Source organism: Gouania willdenowi, chromosome 3, assembly GCF_900634775.1.
Source record: "Gouania willdenowi chromosome 3, fGouWil2.1, whole genome shotgun sequence".
NCBI lineage: Eukaryota > Metazoa > Chordata > Actinopteri > Blenniiformes > Gobiesocidae > Gouania > Gouania willdenowi.
This window is the reverse complement of record NC_041046.1, coordinates 26,339,955-26,367,841: the sequence shown is the minus strand read 5'-3', so window position 1 is coordinate 26,367,841 and position 27,887 is coordinate 26,339,955. Positions and strand designations below refer to the sequence as shown.

General features: G+C 36.8%; 1 protein-coding gene across 2 annotated transcripts in view; it reads left to right on the top strand.

The window, feature by feature from the left end:
- The window catches only part of fam189a1 (family with sequence similarity 189 member A1), a 128,264-nt gene that overhangs the window by 83,564 nt on the left and 16,813 nt on the right, over nt 1–27,887 (top strand). For both annotated transcript variants that reach the window (XM_028443334.1, XM_028443333.1), the window contains exons 3-4: nt 16,206–16,316; nt 22,567–22,698. In XM_028443334.1, the coding sequence (XP_028299135.1) occupies nt 16,206–16,316; nt 22,567–22,698 (243 nt within the window). The remainder of the gene's footprint in view (nt 1–16,205; nt 16,317–22,566; nt 22,699–27,887) is intronic.

Here is a 27,887-nt window from a genome sequence, read left to right as displayed (position 1 = left end):
ATAATAATAATGCATTGGATGTTGCACTGGTATTCTCAGTGGTCTACCACCCAACTACTGACCAGGCCCGGCCTTGCTTAGCGTCCGACATCGGGTAATGACAGGCAGGCATGGCCATGACACAATAACTGTCTTAAATCTGTTAAACGCTGTCACTAAACTGAGGCAGAATCAGGCGCATCTGACTTAATCACTACTTTTGAAGGATTCATTCCCATTTCAGTGGTGTCGGACCAGTTTGTTGTTGGCTGAGCATGTGTAGCTGTTTAGCATGGATGATAATACACATGTGAATATAAAGCTGTAAATTCAGAATTATGTTCAAATGTCACTATGTTGTTCTTTTACAAATAAGAAGCTTAATAAAGAATAGTGATACGATTAAAAAAAAACAATATAAATAAGAATAAGAAATATAAAAAATAATATTACATTTCTGTCTGTGGCAGCATGGTTTGCATTATTGTGCTGTGACATAAGTGATACACTGGGGCACAGAGCACTAAACCCCTAAACCACTTATTTGGGGGAAAACAAAAGTATTTGCTATGAAGTGGTGTTATTAATGTATCTTAGTCCAACTCTTGAAATTTTAAAGTGTTTAAATTTGGCATATTTTGTTGTAAAAATGTGAGAGTGACTGTCCTCTATGGTTTGAAACCCTGCTATTACAATCAGATGTTGCTATTGGCCGAGAATGGTGATTGTTTTGGTGGCTTCTTCACGTCACGAACCAGCACTGTTAGCCCCGCCCCTGCTATAAAAAACTAGCACATAGTATAGATTCGGACAGTCTTACCTGCTCCAGGAGCCCTGGCCATAATCAAAGTATTTTTTTAATTTCTAGCCTAGACGCACTTCAACCAAAGCCTTGGGGGTGGCTGTGGCTACAATAGTAGCTCACCACCACTGTGTGTGTAGCTTAGAGTGTCTATGAAAGCATCAGATAATATTATATTTCAAAGATACCAGAAATTAGATTGAATTGTGTATAGACCCTGAACTACAAGTTACTTTGATATCTTTAACATTCAGTATAATATATGATATAGTATACAAACAGTTGTACTTTGTTGGAAATGTATTATTTTATGCAGTAGATGATGCTGTTTGTATAATGTTATGCGATGTAAGTTTAAGGTAATTGAAAGCTGCCTATAGTAAATGAACAAGTGTTCTCACTTTCCTGGTGTATTGGATACTTACTCAGCTCTAATGAAACATTGGATGTACTGTATGCCTATATGACTGCTGTCGTGTAGCATTATTCCATTCACAGCATTGAGATGCTGATCTTATCTCTGCATTGAGCCTCTTCAAATAAACAGCGGTGATGAATGAGCTTGTTTTTATTGTTGCTGTTGTCAGTGCACAAGACAGATGGGCCGAGCTCGGAAGTAGAGCTGCGTTTGAATGGCAGGCGTGCAATCTTCTATTTTTGTGTGTTTGTTTTGACAGCTTTATTGAGGGTAAATGTCGACGTGTAAAACGTAGAGCTGACGATTCACCTGCCTTCTATGATCATCTCGGAAAAGCTGCTGTCAATCCTGTCGTTAACTTCAAAATGAATGAGCTTGTAAAGTTTTGATCTAAAGGGTGACTGAACAAAGTTTTAATTTACTCAAATGTATTAAAAACTTATTTGAAGAAGGTTGATAAAGAATAGTGACTTGAACTTACAGCACAGTCATTTCCAGTGCTGATGATGAATCTTAAGGAATATGGTAAAGTACCAGGATATGTGACTAACGAGGATAAATGGATTGCTATGATGATATCAGGTGGAAGTCAAATGGAGCTGAGAAAAAAGGTAAAATTTAAATGGACTGACAAAGGTTTTAGATACTTGGGGGTTGTTACTACACCTAAAATCTCAAAGTTATATGATGCAGAATACGGCAAATTAATGAAAGAAATGAAAAAGGATATGAATAGGTGGGGAATTCTACCCTTAACACTTAGTGGAGACAATTAGGATGAACATCCTGCCAAGGCTACTGTTTCTTTCTCAATCACATCCAATGAACATCCCCAAATCCATCTTTAGAACATGGGACAAAAACATATCAAGGGTTTTTATGGCAAAACAAAAAAGTGAGGATTAAGTATACCGTAAAACACTGTTACTTCCGAAGAACGAGGGAAGATTAAATCTACCAAATCTAAGGAACTATTTCTTGGGAGCACAACTTAGAGTGCTGATATTATGGATAACTAAGCACAAAGATACAATATGAGTGGAAATGGAACAACGGGCATGCCCAAGGATGGAGGTAGGATCGTTGCCCTTCATGACTAGATCAGAACAAAACAAGCTAAAGATTCAGAATGAATGGATTAAAGAAACAATACAATTATGGTCAGTCGTCAAAAAAGAATTGCATATATCAAATTCATTGGGAAAAGTTGCCAAAAATCCAGATTTTTTATTAGGTAGGATAGACAAGGGATTTGAAAATGGACAAGTAAGGGGTTAATATTCATTGCACACGTCTTTAAGGGACAAATCTTAAAATAATTTCAACTCAAACAGGAACTCAATTTACCAATCAGTGACTTTTACAAATATTTGCAATTGAGACGTTATCTCCAGAAACATAAGGAATGGGAAAAAATATGTAAAGAACCAACCAATGTTATTCATGTCGTATACAGAGGATACATGCAAAAAGGGGCTGATTTCAAAGATTTATGAAGCACTACAAAAGGAATTAACCGGAATTTTTTAATTAAATAGTCATTTAATTTGTCTGTTGACTTTTGGTTTTAAAATGTTTTAATATCATAGTTTAAATATACTGTAAAGACAAAAAGAACATCTAAAAAGACAATATTTGAGTGAGAAGGCAAACGATTTATTACGAATATTTTCCTTATTAACAAAACACCAGAAAGTTAGAGAAGATGCAGAATAATCTGGCTTTACTCATTATGACTGCAATGTAGCTAATAGAAGATATATATTTTTAAGTGTGTCCTAAAAATAAGAAAATGGCTACTGTACTGTTGGATCAGAAGGGTTTGACATTATTATGACTTACTTCTTTAAGTGTATCATAGAATAGAATGGAATAGACCTTTTTTAATCTGAAAAAAAAAAAAACTTTAGTAAATTAACCTGGATTAGAACTCAGGTTATGGAAGGCAAGACATCTACCACTGAGCTAAACCACCCACCTAAACTTGACAGTCAGCTTCACCAACCCTCATCTCTTTATCCTGCCCCAGCAAACGTGCAACCAATTTATTCAAAATAGCGGCGACCAGTGTTTGTCTAACCACGCATTCTCCTTTTTCCTGGATGTATTTATCTGACGTTTTTACAATACCCCCCTGCAGTTTAGTTAGTTTAGTATGTCTATGGTGTGGGCACGTCAGGGCAGTGAAGGCAGATTGAGGGCACGTTGTGGATCATGTGACCGACCAAGGTAGATCTAAATTATTATTATTTTGTTTTATTTATTTTTTGGGCCACACACACACACACACACACACACACACAAACATTTACAAAAAAAAAAACACACTGACAAAAGGGCACTTTGTTTTTTTTTTTTGTTTTTTTTTTTTTCTCCCCTTTGTCTGCACATGCTGTCGAAGGTTAACAATATGGCTCTTTGGGCCCCCACGTGCCTGCCACCCCATTATAATGCAATGGAGACACGGAATCATAAACTTATGCACCGTGGAAAAGATTACAGCAAGACTACAATTAAAGTTAGGAAAATTTGGGAACCAATTTTGATAAAACTGAATGGGCCCGAGACTCCTCCTCTATTTAGATATAATTGTTGTTTTTTTTGTTTGTTATTATTCTTGCTTATTGTATATATGATTTTTTTTTTTTTTTTTTTTTTTTGCGTCAGTTACTCTGTATCTGTCCTTGTCTTTTTGTGCAGTACATCTCGCTGCTCTGTTTTGAATGAAAAATGTTCTGAATAAATAAAAAGTAAAAAAAAAACAAAAACATTTTATTAATCAATGTTATCAACTTTAGTGCGACATTCTAATATTAAAAGATGACAACTGTAAGGTGAGCTTGTTTGTTGTAATCATGTGTTATTGCCTTCTGAGCCTTAGACGCCCTGTGTAAAAGGTTTTTAATCCCAGTGGCTGCCCTCTTGGGTAAATAAAGGTTAAAGAAAATGTGTTTATGTGCACTTTTCCTCTTGTTCTTGAAAAATAACAAAGAAGGACACAATACACCCTCAGGGGCACCACTGAACTATGAAATTATTTTGGCACCTAGGTCCAAATGTGTTTTGCTAATCATGTAAAAAGTACTGTTCAAAGACTCTTTGCTGTGGTCCTCAACCCAAATAACAAAAACATCTCTTTTGAAGGACTACTATTTGTAACCTTTATTAGGAGAAATAGGAGTCAAAATCGAAGCTGCATTTGCACCTCAAATAATTTTTAAAGCATGTTTGACAAACTGTGACTCAAGGAAGTGCGGATTTCACGTAACTCTAACTGGTTTCATAAGAGTAAAGGGATCCAACAGCTCAGATCACTGTTTTAAGGTGTGTCTCTTGGTCAGCGTCAAGTCATGCGTGAGTCTGCAGTAGGATGGATGATAGTCGTGGCATCCAAATGCTGCACACACCCCCATTTGGAGGCCGATGGACTTGGTCGTGTAACGTCAATATCCGTCCAATCGTCAACCCCAATTTCCGCTGGATGTGTAACAGCTGCAGTTCCGTTCTGTCACGGCGGCGGAGCCGATGCATTTCTATTTAAGTTAATGTGTCAGTTTCTACCACCAGCGAACGCGTTGCGTCACAGCTCCGCAACACATACGCAGAGCTTCTATCTCGCCGGATAAATTCTGCAAAGATTGGCTCGTGCAGGACAGCAATTTGTGCACAGACACAAAATAAAACATCCAGTTCATTTTCAAATTAAAATACTCTGTCGTAAAGGCAGATTTTCATCCATCCATTTTCCGAACCGCTTGCTACATTTCAAGGTTGCGGGGGTCTGCTGGTGCCTATCTCCAGCTTCTTCAGGCACTAGGTGGGAGTACAACACCCTGGACAGGGCAGCAATGGATTGTGTTTCACAGACGCAGCTGATGGGTATTGACGGACAGCGGAGCACGGAGACGTTCCGCAGCGAAGCCATTACACATCCAGTGGAAATTGGTGTCATATCCCTTGTCTTTTTAGGAATAACGTCAAAGGAACTGGATGACACCTAACTAGGTGCTAAGACATTGGATTAAAATGCTATTTCACCATAGACTTTCAATGGGACTTTAATTACGAAGAGTAGTCCTGATTTGGAGAGAACATTATATGTGAACACTGATTGGCTGAAATCTCCAAAATAGCAATGCCCACAAATAACTGGACATTACGTGTATTTGAAGGCTAAAAGATGATATAAATGACTTTCTTACATAGGTTATTAACAAAGTTTCATCATCAAAAATCAAACCACAGTCAGCTTCATTGTCAATTCCACTAAATGTACAAGACATGTAGAGAATCAAAATTACTGTTCTCTGTACTCGAAACATTTACAAACACAAAAACACGACAATGTAGAATATATAAACCATAAAGACAGAACTATGACAGTGAGTGTACAGATATGAAAATAAATATATATATAAATATACTGTAGCTATGGTGTATTGCAGTAGTGCATGGTATGAATGACATGACAAAGTGGCATGTCCAGAGCAGTCTGATGCTGCAGAAAGTGGCTGGTGTGAACGTGAGATCAATTGGAGAGTTATTGTGTGCAGGGGGTGTAGAGGGGGAGATTGGGCAGTGCACAGAGGGAGCTGAGTTTCCTGACACCTTGTGGGGTGAAGCTGTCACTCAGTCTGCTGGTCGCGGCCCGGAGACTCTGCAGTCTCCTTCCAGTAGGCAGCAGACTGAAAAGGTTGTGTAGTGGGTGGGTGGGGTCACCCACAATGCAGAGGGCTTTGCAGGATGCTGTAAATGTCCTCGAGGGAAGGGAGAGAGGAACCAACTATCTTCTCAGCTGGGCTGCTCTCAGATAGGATGCTCTCGATGGTTCCTCTGTAGAAGGTGTACATGATGGGGGCGGGGGCTATGGCTCTTCTCAGTTTGCGGAGGAAGTAAAGGCACTGTTGAGCCTTCGTCACTAGTGAGGTGGTGTTGGTGGACCATGATTTAAAATGAAACCATTGAAAATGAGCAGCTTTGAAGCACTGCCTGAGCCTACTGAGTACACTATAGCCATTCAAGCCCTGAGGACTCATCTTAGTACAACCCAGACAGGGGTGGACATGCCATCGGGCCCACCGGGCATCGTCCCAGCGGGCTGTCGACCCGAAGTGAGCCGGTCCAGTTCGCTACTTTTTTTTTGACAAGCAAGTGAAGGCAGACATGGTAACAGGTGGCCAAAAATAGTCCAAAAGTGGCAAAAACATGGCCAGAAAAAAGTGTAATGTGACTAAAATGGGCCAAAAGCTGTCAAGACTGGCCAAAAATGGGCAAATAAAGAGGTACCAGGTAGTGTGCAATGACAAAGGGTAGCTTAAATAAGCAAAATGTGGCAAACAATAGTGAAAAAGGGCAAAATGTGGCAAAAGGGAAACAAGTGGTATTTATTGCTTATTTGGATGAAAAGTGTCCCAAAAAATAAAAGAAAGGACACAAATTGGATAAAAACTGTCAAAAGAATTTGCAAAAAGTGACAAAAATAGGGAGGGGGGGATATTTACTTGCAAAAGTAAGCTAAAATCTGAAAAAACTGTAAATTGAACAAAGGAAGTTGCAAAATGGCCAAAGAATATTGGTAAAAAGGGGTTAAAGAGTTTCCCTTTTTAAGGTTTTCTGGGGGAATAATAATTAAAATTAAGACATAATGTTGAGCATCACTGACTTAATAACGGCTTTTACGTGGTGTCCGCTGATAATGTCGTGGTCTGGTCTGGACACAAAATGCCAGGGCTTAATTTCTGTCCCAGTCCACCTCTGAACCCAGACAACAGGGCTTGAGATTGGTCGGCTCAGTACATCATATGATTGCTTGAAAATACAGCTGCTCTGTGTATCAGACAGAAGAGAGTGTGTGTTTTACACAGGCTGATGTGGGTCTGTGGTGAGTTCGCATAAATTCTCCCTCGATGTGTTTTGGGTCAGCATGTCATTGTTTGTTAGGATATTTGAAATCTCCCCTCATAGTCACAGTTTGGTATTCAACTAGTACTTTTTAGGGTTCAGTACACCTCAAAACATTGAGGCGAACAATCAGTTTGTCAAACTGTCCTTTTTTGATTTTATTATGCATACAGAGGAAACGCTACAACCAAACGATTTTAACCCTGATGACGGTTATGGAGAAAAACTGTGCCCACCCTAAACCTTTGCTTCTCATACTGTATTCTAGGTGCATGCGATGGAGATGAATGGTGATTATATAATGGTGTATCGTCCTTTGCAGCGAGTGCTAAACGACGTGATGATGACACGTAGTGTAAATCTGCCTCGGCTTCTTCGGCGACTAAGTGGCGTGCACGAGGCTTTGTGTGTATCTGGGTGTGTGTGTTTTCCTCTCTGGCAGTCGAGGGCAGTGCAGAGGTAATTAATGACGAGCTGCTAAATGGTGCTATGTGATCCCACATGCTAATGAGGAAGCATCAGGCCAAGCATGAAATTCTGCTCGGCAGTGGAAAAACTTTGCACTTCAGAGATAGCACGGACTATTAGAGAGCAAGAGAAAAGACATTTATCCATGGTCTTGGTGTGAAGACACCTTTGCTTGATGTGCTACATTTAAGTATAATTTTTCACATGCTTTTCTTCCTAAAAGTAGCAATTTTTCACAAATAGCAATAACCAAAAACATTGCCTGCAGGAAATGTATTTGTACCTATTTGCTAAAGCCTTTAAAAACACAATGTTTACAAAGATTTATTTTTGTAAAAAGCTTTTTTTTTTTGTTTAAGTTTGCTCCTATCGTGTATGTTTGAGACTCTCCCTGCTCTAACACACCTGAATCTAATGATGCAGCTCAACAGAAAGCCTCATAACGAGCTACCAGTTCCTATCAGCACCAACAGGGTGCCCCCAGGCACCAACAGGGGGCCCCCAGGCACCAATAGGGGGCCCCTGGGCACCAGGTAGCCTGCATGCATGGACCATGTGAGGTGCCCTCAGGCCTGCTCTTACACAGGCTCTAGTCATCACTTACTTACTTTCCAGGTTTCAAACTCACAAAGATTATTACAAATTAATAATTAATTAAAAAAAAAAAGTGCAGTTACATACTGCTGGACTTGACACGTTTTTGTAAATCAACTGTCTTTAAATCATTATTTTCTCTGAAACAATGTGTCACAGATGGGATTAAAAATGCTGCACTTTTGGTTTTTACATTGTGGATTTTTTTTAAAAAAAAAACAGAAAGTGAATTTTTGCTAAAAAATATGAAATAATTGTTAAATTATACAAATGTGTTACATTTTTTACAATTAGTTTAAAATGTGTTTGTTAGGGGATTATGAGATGTAATCCAATGTTTAACAATTGCATAAAATCAAGGAACAACAAAGTGTTGAATGTTTGAAACTTGCGTTTTTCCCACCTTTTAAAATTACTGCTAGTCTTCCATTTTTTTTTTTATCTTACTCTCAAATTAAAGTGAAGCCGTGCAATTGTATTTCAGAAATGTCAAACTTGTTGCCCTTTTAAAGTAGCTCACAGTTTCAGAAAGTTTGGTGACCCCTGATGTAAACCATGCTGGGTAGGAGCTGAACAGGTCCAGTCCCTCATCCTCCCTATCCCTCATTTAGGACATGAAAATGTCCAAACATTGATTAAAAGGTCAATGTTGGGTTGCATCATTTCTTTAAACTATGGCAAAATGATAGAAATGTAGGTAGAATATGGAAAGGTAGTTTAGGTTGTTTAAAGTAAATGTATAACTATAAATATAAATATAACCCCCCAATGTCTGCATATGTCGTCAGAGGTAAACACTACTGTATATGTAGTGTTCGTACAGATTTTTAAATATTTAACCCTCCAGAGTCGACGGATGCGCTGGCGTGACCAATTTAAAACCACAGTGTGGTATAAGGTGCAGCCTTAGAGTGTAGGCTACATGCTTGGCTACTCTTAGTTTAATTTGTTATTGTTCGAGAGCTTCATTATGATCCATCTTGCTTATTTGTTCTATTCTTGTTTAGTGTGTATTATAGTTAATTCCTTGTTATTCATTATTAATTCGTGGTAATTTTACTAAAAAAATGTTGTCAGTGAATTAGTTAACATTACTGCTTGTGTGATTAAAAATTAAAAATAAAAATTGATAGAAAAAAAGGAAGAATAAAGAACCCATGTTAATCATTGTTCTGCTTGGACATGTTTGTGTTCTCTAACTGTGTCTCATCATCCTCTGGTCAGTAGGTGAATCACCAATGATTACATAACCAAAAATCGTGAGTCGTGGTTATTGCATAACTGTTTGGCTGATATTGGATATTTGTACTTACATTTATTGTCTTTTCCATCCTTTCCCTTTAATAAATTCCACTACATGGACTTGGTTTCCATTTCTTCTCTGTGCTCTTTGATATTACATTGGTGTTTGGTGTTTTACCCTCTATATAAATGTTAAACAGGGGGGGGGGGTTATGTTTGAAATTGTTAGGAAGCCATTATTCACCTTTATATGGCCTTGGCCCTGTGCTGAGAAAGTGCTGAGTGTATGCTCGTTCAAAGATCTTCTTGTATTTTTTATCTGAACTGGCTGAAGCTGGACTACAGACATGTGAAACCTGGGAGCAGCGTCCCAGCCCACTGTCATCAAACAAAAAAATAAAAAATCTTAACCTCCTCCCTGAACTTATTCACATATGTCCTAACAGTGTACTATAATGAAGGACCAATGTGAGCATTAATATAGGAAAGAACAAAGGTTTTGTGTGTTTTTATATCTATTTGTATTGTGGTTTTATTGACTTTTATGTAATGTTTTTTTGTAGCCATGAGTTTTTTGGGAGTCATTTTGTATATTTTTGTATAATTCTTCTTGTGCAACTTTTGGTTATTTTTTTTTTGTTTTTTCTGTCATCTTTTTATATATTTTCCTGGTATTTTTGCGCATTTTTAGTTGTCCTTTGTTTGTAATTACAAGTACTGTTATCATTGGCTTTTATTTGTTTGTTTGACTTTTAGTAGGATTATGTCAAAAGTACCAAAGATAAACCTTAGAACATGGAAGATTCCATTTAATTTTGGGGGGGGGATCTGGATCTCTATTTTTCATAATTGGGGAAATTTAAAAAATTCATACATCTGTTTGTAATTAACTTATTTTTATGTAATTTCACTCCGTTATGTCGGGTTGGTTCCTTAATTACCCTGCTAAGTTTTGACCAGATCGGATTTGAATTGTACATTTCATCATGATTTATCTAAAAAATAAACCAATGTGGACCTACTGTATGGTTATTAATAGGGATAGAACTTTATTCCAAGCCCTTGTGTGTCCAAAAGGAAATTTAACGTTAAATTCACACAATTGAACTAAAACGTTACCAAACAAGGCAAGGTAAACAGTGTTGATGGTGAGCTATAAAGATAAGTTGTACCCTGGACCTCATAGGATTAAAGTGGGACCAGACTATGTCAGGGTGGTGTGGGGATGTGGACCCAGCAGAGACAGGTGGAGGCAGCAAGCAGGGATAATATTCGTAATTCCAGTCTCTATTTCATTCATTTCATTTTTTATTTCAAGCGAATAGCGTGCCAGGAACAAAACAAAAGGATAGGCTACACAATAATAATCACTTATACACTGACACTTGAAATTGAGAAGTAAAACTTTATTTAATTAAAAAAACAAAATCCAAAAAGGCACAAGGAAACCAGGGAGCAGGGAACAAAACGCCGCAGGACTCGAGGAGGGTGACATGGGTAATATTGAACCAGCAATCATTCTGTGACTAAGTACTCAGCGAAATAGTGCAGGATTGAGCCTCACCTGGGTGCAAAACATGAGTCAGCGAATCACTCACAACCCAAACACACTGGCCGTTTCTCAGTCTGTGTTGTGGACTCATGAAACATCATCACGTGCGGCCCAAGTCCTGTTCCAGTTCAAAGTCCGCTACTCAGCAAGTCTGCTATAAATCCCCGGATGAGAACATGCATCAGAGGACATTTGTGCGTCCTCCTCCATTATTATTTCCCAGCATGCACTTCAAACACGCGCTTGATTTCTTTATTATTGCCATTTTATGAACTAGTTTTTTCCTTTTCTTCTTCACTTATCATTTTTCAGTTATTATCATTAATCATTGAATTAACAAGTGTTTATTACTATTTTGTAAATATGTTTTTCATTTTTACTTTTATTTATTATCATTATTTTGTTCAGTTATTATCATTAATCATTGAATTAATACATCTATTTATCTAGTTCATCCTTCTACCATTAATAGCAACTATAATTATTTTTCTTGATTTTTATTTTAAATTATTACATTTTTGTAGATATGCTTTTCCTTTCCCTTTATTTATTATTATTATATATGTGGTAAAGGACAGCCACAACAGCTATATCTGTCCAATCCATGTAAATAATCATTTATATTTGTTTGGACAAATTGCCTGGATCGCCTATTGCTTGGTTGCTTCTCAGGATTATTGTTCCAGGTGTTTTTGGAAATCCAATTAGCCATGACCAGATTACCTATTTATAGGAACTGTCAATATATTAAACAAAACACACACACACACATTTATTGTATTTACATTTAAATTTTTTCTTAATTTATCACCAAATGTTTTATTTACAACAATGATACATATTATTTTCTTTGATGTTTACAGTGGAGCATTCATACTACACACTGTTGTGCACAACAATGTCAGGAAGTTTAACACACTTTAACACACACTGTAGGTGTTGCACAAAATGATCAAATTTTATTGTTTTGTGTACTGAAAAGTTGGACAGAAAATGAGCAAATAACACTCGAATTGTGGCTTTTTGCCATCGTGCCTGAATCCTATCTTAGAAAATGTGAGAAAGGGGATTAGAGAAAAAATAGAAAATTGATCATTTAAGAAAAACATGTGTATTGTGAGTACACTGACTTGGCATTCACCCAAACATCCCTTTTAAACAGCATAATAAAAGGGTAGCTCACTCCAGCCTTGACAGAGGAGAAAACAGTTTTTACCTCAGCTGAAACTCTGCCTGCTAATGGTCTAAAGCACGATATTGAGGCGTAGCATTGACAGGCCATTCAGCCTTTGCTGCAGAACCCAGAGAGATTTCATGAAAGAGCAACGTTGCCCATGTGTCACAAGAGGAGCTATTTCTGTCACTGCTGTGCGTCTAACAAACTCTCTGTCATAAAAGTTATTGTGGTGGCATCAATCAACATGAATACTGATGTTTGAAAAGCCTAGCAATGTTGGGCGACCGTGGTAGAGTGGGTTGTCCAGTGACCGAAGGGTTGGGGGTTCGAATCCTGCTTCACCCAAGTCATTGCCGTTGTCGTTGGGCAAGGCACTTCACCCACATTGCCTCGTATGAATGGTTATGAATTGTGTATGAATGTTGCTGGTGGTCAGAGCCGCGAAATGCCCCAGGGCAGCTGTGGCTACATTGTAGCTTACCACTGCCGATATGACTGATGTGAATGAATAATGGTCTCTGTAATGCGCTCTGAGTCTCCTTGAAAAAAGCGCTATATAAATCTAAGCCATTATTATAATTATTACTTATCAGTGCCTGTATTTGTGTTATGAAATAAGGCTAAAGATTACTGTCATTTAACTTCAACTTGAATAGTATGTTTTTAAATGTAAAACTCTTGAGATATTTTAACATTTGCAAAGTTATCCTAAATCTCAGAGAAAGAAGTACTGTTCTTTAGATATAAAGTATAACTCAAATGCTTTGAATGGCTTTGTGATGTTTGCAATAAAGCTAAGTAATAAGATCTTATGTAGGTGACGAACCATTAAGTCATTTTCAAAAGAAAAAAAGAAGATGCAGGCCGCAAGGCAACGCCCCATATTTTAGATGAAAAGTGGAAAACAGGAGGAGAGGAGATGGGGAAAAAGGCAGATTCCAGACAATGCCCCATTTAGAGGGGGAGCAGTGTGGGATCAGGGAGAAAAAAAAAACCTTGGCACATAGAGGCACATCAAAAAACACAATCACCAAAAACAAAACACAGTCACAACAACAACAAACAAAAAAAAAACTCGAACATAGCATTTATTGATAGTTTGCGTTGACTTTCAAAATAGATATAACAAATTAGAGCCAAAGTGGTGCAGAACTAAAGAGAAGGAAAAACAATCTCCTTAATGAAGACTTAAAAGGACTAGTACAGTGCCCGTCGGAAGTATGTATTCATATAGTGGGAGGAGCTTAAGTGGAGTTGTCAATTCTGGTCAAATGAGTATGTGTTTGAAGGTTGGATGTACAAAGAGGTGTACATACTCTGTACTCTGTAGTGTGCAAAGTAAAATAGTGTGTGTGATTTTCCTGGTTTAATTTTATGGGACATGCGCATGATAAATGTGTTTGTTTTGTTTTTGTTACTAATTTTTAAATTTTTTTGTTTGGTGTATATTTCTGTAATTAATGTTTTTTGGAATCATGTGTATTTTTGTATCTTTCTGTTCTATTTTTGTGCATTTTTTGTATATCTGTTGCCATTACAGCATGATTCTGGAGTCATTTTTTGTATTTTTGCATATTTTTTATGTAGTTTTGTGCAGTTATGTTGTCATTTTGTGTATTTTTAATATAAATGTTTTGTTTTGTGTATTTTGAGTCATGTTCATATTTTTGTTGTCATTTGGTGTAATTTTCTGTAATGCATGTTTTTTGGAGTCATTTTGTGATTTTGTGCATTTCTGTTGTTGTTTTGTGTACTTTTTGTATAGATAATGTTTTAGTTTTTTTGTTTTATTTTACTCATTTTGCATATTTTTATTATAAATATTTTATGGGTGGTGAGGGCGTGTTTTGAGATGTGCGTGCCGTGTGGGACTCTCTCCATCTCCTCCATGGGTTCTCTCTCACACACACGCATGCACATCAGCCAGGCACATACTCTGTCACAGTTTGTTGAAATGCGTGTGTCTCACACCCAATGCGTGAGACTTGAGAGAAAGAAAAAAAAAAAGAGAAAAAAAATAGTACCACGATGCGATCGAAATTGGAAGCCATAATCTCAAAACAAAATGTTTGCAACACATTTAAATAACTTTTAGCAGTACAAAAACGTTTTTAATAGTGACCTTCTTTTGTAGACTGGAGGAGGGTCTTCTTCTACTGATCATTAGAGCTTGTAAATTAAAAGATTGGAGCGCTAGCGCCCCCTCACACTGAGGTCAAAAGCTGAATAGGTTTCATTTCTGGGTAAGCATGAATGTGCTGTCCGGGCTACATAAAATTAAAATAAACGTTTTGCAGTAAAAAAACAACAAATAATGGATGCACACCATGTGGCCATGTGGAAGCTGTTAAAAAAGTTTCAGGTCGAACAGACACCGCGTCAGGGAGAAATTTGACTTCATTGATTCATTAGAGAGATGTAGCAGCAGGCCATCAACTGGAGTTCATGATTGCTCTGTTCTCTGTTCAAATTTGGCTCAAATATGCCCAAACATTGGACCACACCCCTGGTTTTATTTTTTGTTTTTGTTTTAAATCACTGGCAAAATTTCAAAAATTCATACCTCTGTTCTTAATTGACCTATATTTAGAAAATTTGACTCATTTTTGTCTGGTTGGTTCCTTCATTATCTCACCAAATTTAATCCGGATCGGATCCAGATTGCGCATTTCATTGCAATGTTTTGAAAAAATGAGGGTGCCCATACTGTATCGTTAATAATAAGATAGAAATTTCTTCCAAGTCTTTAAAGTGTGAATGACCGGTACCGTGATCAGGATGACTGATCCAGATAACAGCGCTCTCTGGATGCTCTTTTTACACAATACTTTGTTATTCACTCATACTGTTGATTTTTATTTTGAAAAGGTATATCTTCTAAATTCTGGGATTAAACACATTTTCGGATTTTTGCTGTAGGAAAAACTGCACCAGTTTTATGCATCATTGGTGCCTTTCAGAAATGGGCCATGTACTGTACATTTTGTGTGATGTTTACTTCTTTTATCACGTTTCGTCATCAAGATCAGTTCACTTATTGTTCCTAGTATTGTTTAAATGCAGCTAAACTGCAGATCAGAAATGAGATTAGAATGAATCACTGATTATCCAGATCTGTACATCATTACCTCAGTGCTGTGTGCTTTATGCTCGTTTCCCACAATCGCTGCTTCCTCTTTTTTTTTTTTTTTTGCCTTTGTTTCACTGTCTTTGGTTTTTCCTGAGGTGGTCCTTGTCGAGCCCATCACCTTCTCAATCTTTCTATTTTCTGCAGTGGGAAAAGCACTTAAACGTGTCACTCCATCTGTTTATTACATGCCATCCCCTGGTTCCATCCCCTCTCCACCCTCTTGTCACTTTTCCCTGCTCTCCATCTGTTTATGTGTTTTCTAAATAACCTTCATAACCAGCAAACTTTCCCTAATGGAGACCTGTTTGTCCTCGACCAATTTTTCCACAAAAAGTTCTTCATTTGGTTAAATCAAACTGAGTGATTTAAAAATGACGTCAGAGGTCTCGAAGAAACCAATCCTGTGTGCATGCGTAAGTGGGCTGAGGTCAATACGGTTCTCCAAAACAAAGAGATTTAGCTAGTTCAGAAGCAGCAAACAATGCAAAGGTTTTAATAGGTTTTTACCAACAATTTGAAAGCATGCATTTTTAAATAAATGAGTATTTCTATTGACTGTGCTGTTCTCTCTGCAATGGACTGGTGTCTTGTCCTGGGTGTATCCCACCTTGGGCTTTGAGTCTGTAAGTGGAAGCTCTAGAACCGTGCAGCTCTGATCAGGATATAGAAACGGAAAATTCTCTTTAAGAACCATTTTTACTTTATTGTTGCTGTGATTTCTAGTGTTTATTTGCCAGACGAGGATGATGGCGATGCACTTGGCGCCATTTTTGTCTTGGTTTGGTCATGGTGTTTTTCGTGACAAAGATCATCATCATTGACATTCCTCCTTGTACACTTTGCATTAGGTGTTTTTGTTTGTTGCTGAATCTTGGATTTGACGTCACTTCGTCTTACAGCTTTAAATAATACTCTCTATTTCTTGTTCTGTCTTTGTCACAGATCACGTTCTTCATGCTGCTGTCTGCAGTTTGTGTGATGCTCAACCTGGCCGGATCCATCCTCTCCTGTCAGAACGCTCAGCTTGTCAACTCCCTGGAAGACTGTCAACTGGTGAGACTAAATCGAGTAAAATTACTTTAAGTTCCCACACACAGATATTTTTTTTGCTTACATATTGTGTTGTCTTTGCTCACTAACATACACCTACCTCAAATTTAGCCACTGTTTAAGCCAAAGAAGTTTGTTTGGATACATTTTTAACTTTAAGAGAATTTTCTGCTAATTTATTTATCGTTGTTTCAATTCTCTGTGAAAAAGTAAAGTCAACAAATACAGTCCTAAAAATAACACTTATATTGCCATAAAAGAAAAAGAAAAAACTCACAGATATACAACCGAAAATCCATCCATTATTTATTAAATCAAAACTTATGAAACGTAAAGATATTGTTTAATATAAAATAACACTGATAATGTTCAAAGCAAAAATAAATGCTCCTCTAGAAAACCTTCAATAATACTGCTCACTACAGACTAGCAAATACAGCCTAAGAGATCAATGTATGTTTATTACTTCAACATTAGAAGTAAAACAAAGATGTCTGTCTGTTCTAGGGAATAATTTGTGGAATACTGTTGATAAAGAAATTAAAATCAGTGACACGCTAATTAATTTTAAAAAGAAAAAAAAAATATATATATATATATATACAGTATATATATTAAAAAAATATATATATACAGTATATATATATATATATATATATTTATATATATGTATTTGCATTATTTGAAAAAGGCAACTCAAATGTACTTGTTGAATGCTTGCATATAAAGGTAACTTGAATATTATGATTTATGTTGGGCATGTAAGCATTTTGCTTCTGTCTGTTTCAGGCTCGTTATATATTTTTAGATTGTGATTTGAGTTTGAATGTTTTTTTTTTTGACTGAATCAAAGAAATAAACTGAAACTGAAAGTGCATGAACAGAAATGCTTGCATTAGTAGTTTGTAAGTCTTTAAAAAGAAATGGACTGTGGGCGATTAAGACATTTATAGCTGCAGGAATGTAAACACACTCAAATGCTAAAGCAGTTCTCTTTGAAGTGCAAGATTTCATTTTGTACTTTGTGTTGTGCAACACCCATCAAGTCAGTAGTCTTTAATGTCAACGAGTGAAAGACAAGTGTTCCTAGCACTAGGGTGTGCATGGAGGGCTGACAGGCAATACCTCTCCTCTTAACAAGCTGCACAGACTAAGTCATCATGGAATGCAGCCAGGACTGTTTTTCTCCCTGTGAGTAACATTTGTGATGACCACGTCAATCTTTTGTCTGAATCAAAAACACCAAATAAAAAAAAATTAAAAACTAATTACCGTCAAAGGGCAGCTGAAGAGATTTGGTATTACATTCATTTGACATTGGCAGGCAGAATAGAGCGACCTATTCACTACTCGAACCTGTATTTATCCGTGCATTAAGTCTAAATAAGTTTTAATCCTGTTTCCTTTATACACTAGATACAGTCTTTGATGTGCTCTATGTGTGTTCAGAGGTAAAGTGTGCTTGTTTGGTAAAAAATTGCTGTTGGTGAGATTTTGATGTTGCACAATAATGACCTAAATTTAGCCCAATGACCGAATGAAAGAAGCAAGAAAGAAACAAGAGCATTTAGGATCGCAAACCTCCGCCAAGCACCAAATATCCTCTCAGCCAGATATTTGCAGTTATCTGGATCAGTGGTCCTGATCACGGTACCATGGTCATTCACACTTTAACGGCTTGGAAGAAATATTGCTAACACTTCCCTTGAACTTTTATACATAAGGCTGACGTTACGCTGTCATTATTATTACATGATACCTGTCATTAGCATGAAAACGGTGTCATGAAGGCTGTCATTAACTATCATTGGTTACCATAACCGCGCGTTACCCTAACACCAAACCCAAACCTTAACCCTACCTAACCCTATCCCTACCTAACCCCACTAGATCCCTCCACCTAACAAAAAAAGGCCAACATAGCTCCAAAGGATTCTGAATTTATCAAACAACACTAAATGACAGCCTTCATGACACCTTTTTTATGCTAATGACAGATATTGACAGCGTAATGCCTTATGTATAAAATTTCAAATGAAGTGTGACCGAAATATCTTACAATACTCTCAATAATGATCTAGTAGGTTGAAATATATTGGCTCGCTGTTGGTAATTGAGGAACCAACCAATGTAAATTTCATAAAGATTCGTGAGCGTGAGTGTAAATTGGTGCATATTATAAGAAGATTATATGTATAGTACTAGATGTTACAAGGAAGAATATACTTCCTCCTACTCTTTGTCGAACAATGTATAGGCTTCGTGAGCAGGATTTCTGGAACATTTGTTCTCTCTTTGCCTTGTTTGATTTATTTTCATTTTTTCTATTACTGTTAATATATTTTTTCCCCTCGTTGTGAGATACTGTACACAACTATTGTGTTCATGTTCGAAATAAATCAAAAAACCCTAAAAACCCTATTCCTGAAGAATTACGAACCAAGATATTTTGTCAATGATGAGCGATAGGGATTTGGGGATCAGTAATAGATCTAGATCCCCTCCAAAATTGAAATCAATCTTCCCTGGCGACAGGTCTATCGTTGGTAAGAATTTTGTCCATTTTTTTTTTGTAAAGTACAGTGAAACAAAAAGATAAACACAGGTGAAAATATTACCACAGGTAATTACAAAACACTCAGAGAGTGCAGACCTCCATATTGCATTGAATTGAATAGACCTTTATTGATCCCCCAGAGGGGAAATTCACACGTTAGAATAGCACACAGTATGAACAAAATAAATAAATCAATATCAACATAGGATAATACTGCAAATTGTAACCTGATTGTTAGACTTGGGATATTGATCTGGATCATCCCTAAATCCAATCATAAATCTATTTCGGATATTACGTGATCGGTCCATTAGTATTTAACTTAGACTGAACAAATAAACACCAGCAAAAGCATAACCTTCTTACTGGAGATACTGTGTATATATATATATATATATATATATATATATATATATATATATATATACTGTATATACAGTATATACAGTGAACTTTGAGCTTTTGCCACATTTCAGGCTTCAAACATAAAGATATAAAACTGTAATTTTTTGTGAAGAATCAACAACAAGTGGGACACAATCATGAAGTGAAACGAAATTTATTGGATATTTCAAACATTTTTAAAAAATAAAAAACTGAAAAATTGGGCGTGCAAAATTATTCAGCCCCCTTAAGTTAATACTTTGTAGCGCCACCTTTTGCTGCGATAACTGCTGTAAGTCGCTTGGGGTATGTCTCTATCAGTTTTACACATTGAGAGACTGGAATATTTGCCCATTCCTCCTTGCAAAACAGCTCGAGCTCAGTGACGTTGGATGGACAGCGTTTGTGAACAGCAGTTTTCAGTTGTTTCCACAGATTCTCGATTGGATTCAGGTCTGGACTTTGACTTGGCCTTTCTAACACCTCGATATGTTTATTTGTAAACCACTCCATTGTAGATTTTGCTTTATGTTTTGGATCATTGTCTTGTTGGAAGACAAATCTCCGTCCCAGTCTCAGGTCTTTTGCAGACTCCATCAGGTTTTCTTCCAGAATGGTCCTGTATTTGGCTCCATCCATCTTCCCATCAATTTTAACCATCTTCCCTGTCCCTGCTGAAGAAAAGCAGGCCCAAACCATGATGCTGCCACCACCATGTTTGACAGTGGGGATGGTGTGTTCAGGGTGATGAGTTGTGTTGCGTTTACGCCAAACATAACGTTTTGCATTGTTGCCAAAAAGTTCGATTTTGGTTTCGTCCGACCAGAGCACCTTCTTCCACATGTTTGGTGTGTCTCCCAGGTGGCTTGTGGCAAACTTTAAACGACACTTTTTATGGATATCTTTAAGAAACGGCTTTCTTCTTGCCACTCTTCCATAAAGGCCAGAGTTGTGCAGTATACGACTGATTGTTGTCCTGTGGACAGAGTCTCCCACCTCAGCTGTACATTTCTGCAGTTCATCCAGAGTGATCATGGGCCTCTTGGAAGCATCTCTGATCAGTTTTCTCCTTGTATGAGCTGAAAGTTTAGAGGGACGGCCGGGTCTTTGTAGATTTGCAGTGGTCTGATACTCCTTCCATTTCAATATTATTGCTTGCACAGTGCTCCTTGGGATGTTTAAAGCTTGGGAAATCTTTTTGTATCCAAATCCGGCTTTAAACTTCTCCTCCACAACAGTATCTCGGACCTGCCTGGTGTGTTCCTTGGTCTTCATGATGCTCTCTGCGCTTTAAACTGACCTCTGAGACTATCACAGAGCAGGTGCATTTATACGGAGACTAGATAACACACAGGTGGATTCTATTTATGATCATTAGTCATTTAGGTCAACATTGGATCATTCAGAGATCCTCACTGAACTTTTGGAGAGAGTTTGCTGCACTGAAAGTAAAGGGGCTGAATAATTGTGCACGCCCAATTTTTCAGTTTTTTTTTTTGTTAAAAATGTTTGAAATATCCAATAAATTTCGTTTCACTTCATGATTGTGTCCCACTTGTTGTTGATTCTTCACAAAAAATTACAGCTTTATATCTATGTTTGAAGGCTGAAATGTGGCAAAAGGTCGAAAAGTTCAAGGGGGTCGAATACTTTCACAAGGCACTGTATATATATATATATATATATATATATATATATATATATATACTTCATAAGAAACAAAGTGAACGTTTTTTATTCATTTTTTTTTTTAAATCGAACTGTCTCATCTTTAAGAGATGCAGCTTGAGCCAAACAAACACAGCTCATGATAACTGAGCTATAACTGCAATGAGCTGAGACATTTATCTGGATTTACTTTGCTTCAGAAGGATATTTATATTCTTCACTCTGAAGAGAGAGCGAGAACGCTCTCATTTCTGTATCATTCCTATGGCTCACTGGGGAACAGTGTTAAGAAACTCCATGAACTTGTTCTTGGACCCTTTGCCCCCCTGAGGTGACCTCCATTTAATGTCTAGCACACAGTGTAATTTCTGATTAACATTTACCATTAAACTTTCAAAAGGCCTGTGGAGATGTGTACAAGTTCCAGCCTTATACCACATTTTGTTGTGTTCCTAAAATTGTTCTTTGATTTCTATTTAATGCTTTTATTCTTATACTTGTATGAGGTAATGCAGTAACAATCAGTCATTCAGACATTTTTATTGAGCAATGCAACGCGATATGAAAGAACAGGAAAAAACCCAAACTTTAAAACTGTAACTGTTGAAACAAGATTGAGTTCAGGTGAACAATGCTGACACATACAGTACATTATATATATATTATATTATATAAATAAAAAATCTCAGGCTCTAAATATAGCTACTGTACATTTATGAACTCTAAAACTAAGAAAATAACATCCATTCATTGTTGTTTTGGCGTCGTGCATTACGTTTAATCTGGTTGGTCGGCTATGATGTGATGCGTTTGATTGTTGTCTGGTTATTTCATTTTTTGTCATTTCACAATGTCCGTTGATCATATAAAAGAAAAAAATATATAATTTACTCACTAACAAATTACTTCTTTTAAAATGTACATAAGTACATGTAAAATTACTGATTTAGAAAAATACTATAAAACGTAAAAGTACCCATAAAAGCAACTCAATTACTTGTAATCCGTTACTTTGTGCACCTCTCAGTATAAACTAAAATATAAATAAATAAATAAATATATATATATATATATATATATATATATATATATATATATATATATATATTTTGTTTTTTTACATTTCAGACCATATGTAGTGAGCCAAAATGCCGATGAGGATGTGCTCAGTTTGTAACATCAGGTTATTTGTTTGACGCTTGACAAAGAGATTTATTCAGTTCTCAACTAACAACCCAACCCCTTCCACGTGTTAAGCAGATTTTCTTCTTATGCAAGTGAGCCCAGTCAACCATAGCATCTTTACTGCTTTATGCAGCCCCCCAGAGACCCTCCCCCTGCCGTGACTGAAATATTAACGTTTCTCATCTCCTCCACCCAACTTAATTAACCCACACTTGGGTTCATGTCCTGCTTTCTCTTAATCTGGGACACAGAGCCAAGGTATTGCCGTCACTCTCTTTAAGTAGTTCATTGTATCTCACAAACTGTTATCAGTCAAACTGAAACTTAAACAACATAAATACGTTCTAGAAGTATTTCAGATGGAATTTTATCAAATCTGATCAATGTGTGTGGTGTGTGTGTGCATGTGTTGGCATGTATGAATTTATGTGTGTCTTTTCCTCTTCTCATCTCCTTAAGCTGAAGTTTGACAGCGATGGAGTGTGTGTGTGCTGTGAACTACAGAAGCAGAGTTCAAGCTGCAACAATCTGGGAGAGACTCTGAAATTGAATCCACTGAGGGATTGTAACACCATACGTCTTCGACTCAAGGTGGGTGGGTGTGTGTTCGCTTTACTGTGGTAAGCTGTGAGCCGTCTCTACACATAGATACGGCTCTGCTGAGATTGGGGTTCAGCAGTTTGTGAGAACGGTGTAATAGATTAGGGATCCCTCAATGGCCACGGTTACATGTTTCACTTTCATACGCGGAGCAGGAGAAGGAGATAGAGCAGCGAAGAAGGAAGATAGAAGACCAGTTAATGCAACAGCTGCTCTACCTCCACTATACACAACGTTAAGTGAAAAATGAACTTCATAATGTTCCGCGCATCATTAGTAAAGCTCTGGTGCTTCATGTTCCGATGAAGTCGTTCCATTTGATGAGGTCCGTGTGCAATAAGTCTGTGTGTCCGTGTGATTCTCCGCATGTTTACAAGAAAGAGGAATTATTTAATTTGGAATAAAAAATCAGAATAAACCAACCATCTTATTTGGATTTAAGTTTAATTCGGAATTAAATTTGCATTAGGAGTGAAGTGTTTACAAGGTCAGTTTAAAGAGGAGTTAACTTTCATTCTGATTTAAAAAGGAATTAAAGTTCCCATGTAAACGTGGCCAATGTAGTTTGTCACACTGGGGTCCCCCAAACAGCATCTTGGATTAGACCCCCACAAAACTAAAAACAGCTCTGTCTGTAAGTAAAAAGCAATTAGAGATTTTACATTTTTAATGTTGAGTGTCGATTTTGTTTATTCGATCTGACTGCAAACTTGATTCTCCCTAGGAATAAAACAACAAATGTATGTCTCTCAGTCCAAGTGTTTCGTGTAAAACATTGGAAATCAGCCTTTTGGCAGCCAAAACTTCTCAAGTAGCACCAACATAAAGGTCACTTGTGTGCTTAAGTAACTGAATCCTGGGTGTGCTGTGGCTGCTTAAACCCTTCAGTTTATATCAGGAGTTGTTCTTCTTATCCAAATGTAAAAATTTGTATTACATATTGTCAATATGTTCCCATTTGAGTTTATTGGTGGCTATATAACACACGCAGTCACTCGTAAAACAGCCCGTTATGTCAGGCGCCTTCCAAAGGATCAATACTTCATTACACCTGAACAACTAGAGGGAACAGTAACTGTTAAAGGGATCCTCCACTGTTTTTACAAATGTGGTCTATAATCTTTAAAAAGTCCTTATGAGAAGATCTATGCCTTACAAAATGCATTATTTTGCACCATATTTGTTTTATGAACTTTTAAAAATGGGAGTAGTTTACCGTTTGAGAGCCTGTGCTCCGCCATGTTGAAATGACGTCATTGGTGACGCTAATCCCCCCTTTTTAGTCCATTGAGTTCTATAGGAGGTGAAGCATTCAGGATTATTTACCAGCTTTTTCAGTCAAAATGACAACTTATGCTGCTTTGGGTTGCTCTAAAAATCATTTCAACATGGCGGTGCACTGGGTAAAGTACTGCCAGTTTTAAAAGTTAATAAAACAAATATGGTGCAAAATAATGCGTTTTGGTTGCCATAGATTTTCTGATAAAAATATTTCAAAGGTTTTAGGCCACATTTGTAAAAACAGTGGAGGATCCCTTTAAAGCTGTACGCCACTAACATGGTGATTTAAAAAAAGCATGGTATGTTTCATCTTATAATACACTCTTTTCTTGGATAAATGTCCTGTGTAAAAGGCATTCGTCTCTTTTTCAATATACCACAGTTTCTTCAGTTATTGTTTTTAAGCCAGTGGACCCACATCGTTGACTCTGTTGTCTGTCAGAGAACAATATTTAAAAGAATAATGTGTCTTTCTCCAAGAGACAGGGCTCACAGTATCCTATGCTGTCTGTACATAGTTGTCCAGTGCATGATCTCATTAGATTATCTTGACAGCTTACGAACGAGTGATATACCGTGAGTCCTTATGTGTCGTTATCAGATAACGACAATCATATTCATTAATTTAATGTTCCTGATTGATTATAAAACATTGATTACCAAATAAAAGAGTTGTTAGGATGAAGCATGCCTATGATAGGAGAAGAGATCGGTCACATTTGTCATTGTGTTCATAATTCATTAAAACCGAGATGGGGAATTGGTGCTATAAACCTTTATTAAGTGCCAAAGAAGTCAGATGTACAGAGTTATGTCTCAGAACAACCCATAATCCCCAAGTCCCAAGAGCCTTCAGCCATTTCAGAATACTGCTGGACTGTCGCTGATCCCCGTGAACTCATAATGCATCTGTACTGCCACATGGAGATGATAGACATATGAAATAAAGTAAAGTGGGTTCATCAGTTACATCAAATTCTAAAACAATACTTTTATAATGTATTTACAGTATATTTTATGTATTCATCAATTTATGTTCATTCTTTTTGTGTTTTCTCATTTATTTTTATTGAATACATTTTATTCCAGGACTTTGTTCCGCCATGTTTATTTAAAGGTGCAGTCCGCACCCTCCCCGCTGCTCTCTTGCCCTCCCTCCAAACTTTTCAAAGTCCCTCCCTCAGCGGAGCTAACGTTAGCCAGACAGCAACATCACAATAATAAAACATGCTCTGTTAAAAGCATGTTACTGCAGCACTTCTCTCTCTCAATGTGCACACACCTAAGCAGCAGCAGCAACAACACAGTGTCACTTACAGCAGCCCACACGGAGGCTGCTGCGCGCACACGAGCAACACATGCACTACAGAGTTCTAGTGTAACAATTACAAATCAAACATAATGTAAATCAAGCAGCAGTAATTATCTTTCAAGCAGAAAAGTCACCAATTCCTTCTTCTACTCCTTCAGACCATACACTGTAAAAAAGAACGTGCTACATCCCCGGAAAAGCTGTCACACAGCCCATCAAACACAATCCTTGCTCTGATTGGTTCTTTTTGCTCGGTTGCGGTGCGATTTTTTAACACAAACTACTAGTTTCATGTAAGATTGTCCTTACATAGTGACAGCTTTAGCAAATATGACAAAAGTCACTTTTATAAGAGTTGCAGACCACACCTTTAATGAAGCATTATAAATGAACACTTAAAGCTAACTCTGTAGCAGGCAATGATCATTAGTTACAACGTTTTGGAGCTGACACTTTTTTAATAAGCAACTGTGTTGAGATTTTGTGGAAACCTGTATCTTTTTCACCTGATTCAACGTGTTTTGTTGGACCTTTAATACATCCACAGTGCAACTTTTACTGCACTCCCTTTGGCTGAGTGCCCACTGTTTACTTTATAAAAGTAGAGTCACCGTGTTAGTTAATGTAGCAACGCTCTATAATCCTTTGCTATTTGGCAAACACTCCAATATATCCCAGCGAAAGCACTTCAGCCATACATCAACATATGAAACACCAAACCCACAGGCGACTGGTCATCAAAGACTTTCTCCATACTCAAATTGCTATTTCATATGATTGTACTTGCTATTATACACTTCTATGAACACTAACACAATATCGTTTCGCTGTTGTATTTATTTACAACTTTATAGATTTTTTTTAAAAGTTAAACCCAGTGCAGTCTTTTTTTTTTTCAGATCTACAACCTGAAGTTTATTGTGAGAAATCTACAAAGGCAGGAAGCTACATCATGCCTTAATAAACCATCCTTTCTACAGGTTATGAAATCCTTGAACAATTCAAACTATTGGACAACTTCAGCCTTAGATATCTTATCTTGTGAAATCACAAAGTCATATCCGCAGTAGGTGCCTTCCGTTTTTAATGAGTTTTTCTGAACTGAAAAGAATTATTTCACACATGCTGTCAGTGGTCATGTTATGTTACTGGTACCCTTTTTATTTCATATGAGTCATCAGCAAATCTATTTTTTACTCTCTGATGATGTGTCCCCCAAACGACTAAGATTAATAATCTGAGTCATCCACCCTGGTTATGACGAGTTGTTGGGCATTTGGTTTTGTTTCATTTTCATGATTTTTTTAGGAGAAAAAGTGTGTTTTTCTTTAGGAATAGTCGTCCTTAAACTGATATAAACATTACTTTTGAGAGAGTCTTGGGTTTTCTCTCAGATACAGAAAACAATTACCTGAGGAATCCAGACCGGGTTGGGGTCAATTACATTTTTCAGTTACAATTACGTTTTCAATTACCCATGTTCAATTACAATTCAATTACGATTACAGTGACCAGTATTTTTTTCAAATTACAATTAAATTATAGTTTGTTTTTTTTTATCCTTAGAAAGTCAATTACAGTTATGTTCTCAATTATTAAACTTTAATTACAATTACTGAGACTGAAATAAACAACCTAATAAAAGTTACTTTTTGTTAGCATCTCTTATGAAAACAGGTCCCAAATCAGCGGTAAATACACTAATATATATATATATATATATATATATATATATATCATCTAATTCCTCTCCTATCTATTGAAAAAATGAAATGAAAATATAGGTTTTAATATATTTGATGTGGGATTCTGAACTTTTTTTGTATACCCCTTGATTTATATTTTTCTTCAATGATAAAATGTGGGAAAGCTTGATATGAAATATATTATAATAATTAACTACATATGTGTAGAACTATACATAAACTGCAACATGGTTAAATTATAATTGACATTTTTTCATGGCAATTACAATTACAAAGTCAGTTATCTAAACTCAATTACAATTTCATTATGATTGTGACAGCAACTGTTTATTTAAAAAAAAAATTACAATTACTATTATAATTACGCCATAATTGTAATTAATTATCAATTACGTGATTACAATTATAAGTGACCCCAACCCTGAATCCAGATAATCATATTTTGAGCTGAGAAGCTATTAACACAGTGTCCTTGCTGGTTTAGGGGAAGCACAGTCTTCTCAGTGTTAGTCTGACCTTGCAGTGTTTTTGCAGACTCGACAGAAGAGCTCGTTGAACCGATTGTGTTACGCACCCATCTAGGACGGAGCTACGTAACATAATACAGTAGGTGAAGGGAAAAGAGTGTGTCTCAGGCTCCAAACTAACGCTCACACGATGGTACGAATGTGTAACAAATTATTTAGAACTAAAAGTCAAAACAAAAGGATTGAATACAAACTAAAGAGGTGATCTGGTGCTTAAGCAGTAAAATGAATCCAAAGATGCTAATAAAACAGAGAAAGAGTAACTTTGGAAACTTGGAACAAACGTATTGTATCAGCTATCAGCTACTCTTCCTGTGGTCAACACAATGACTAACCATTTTCACAATAAAAATA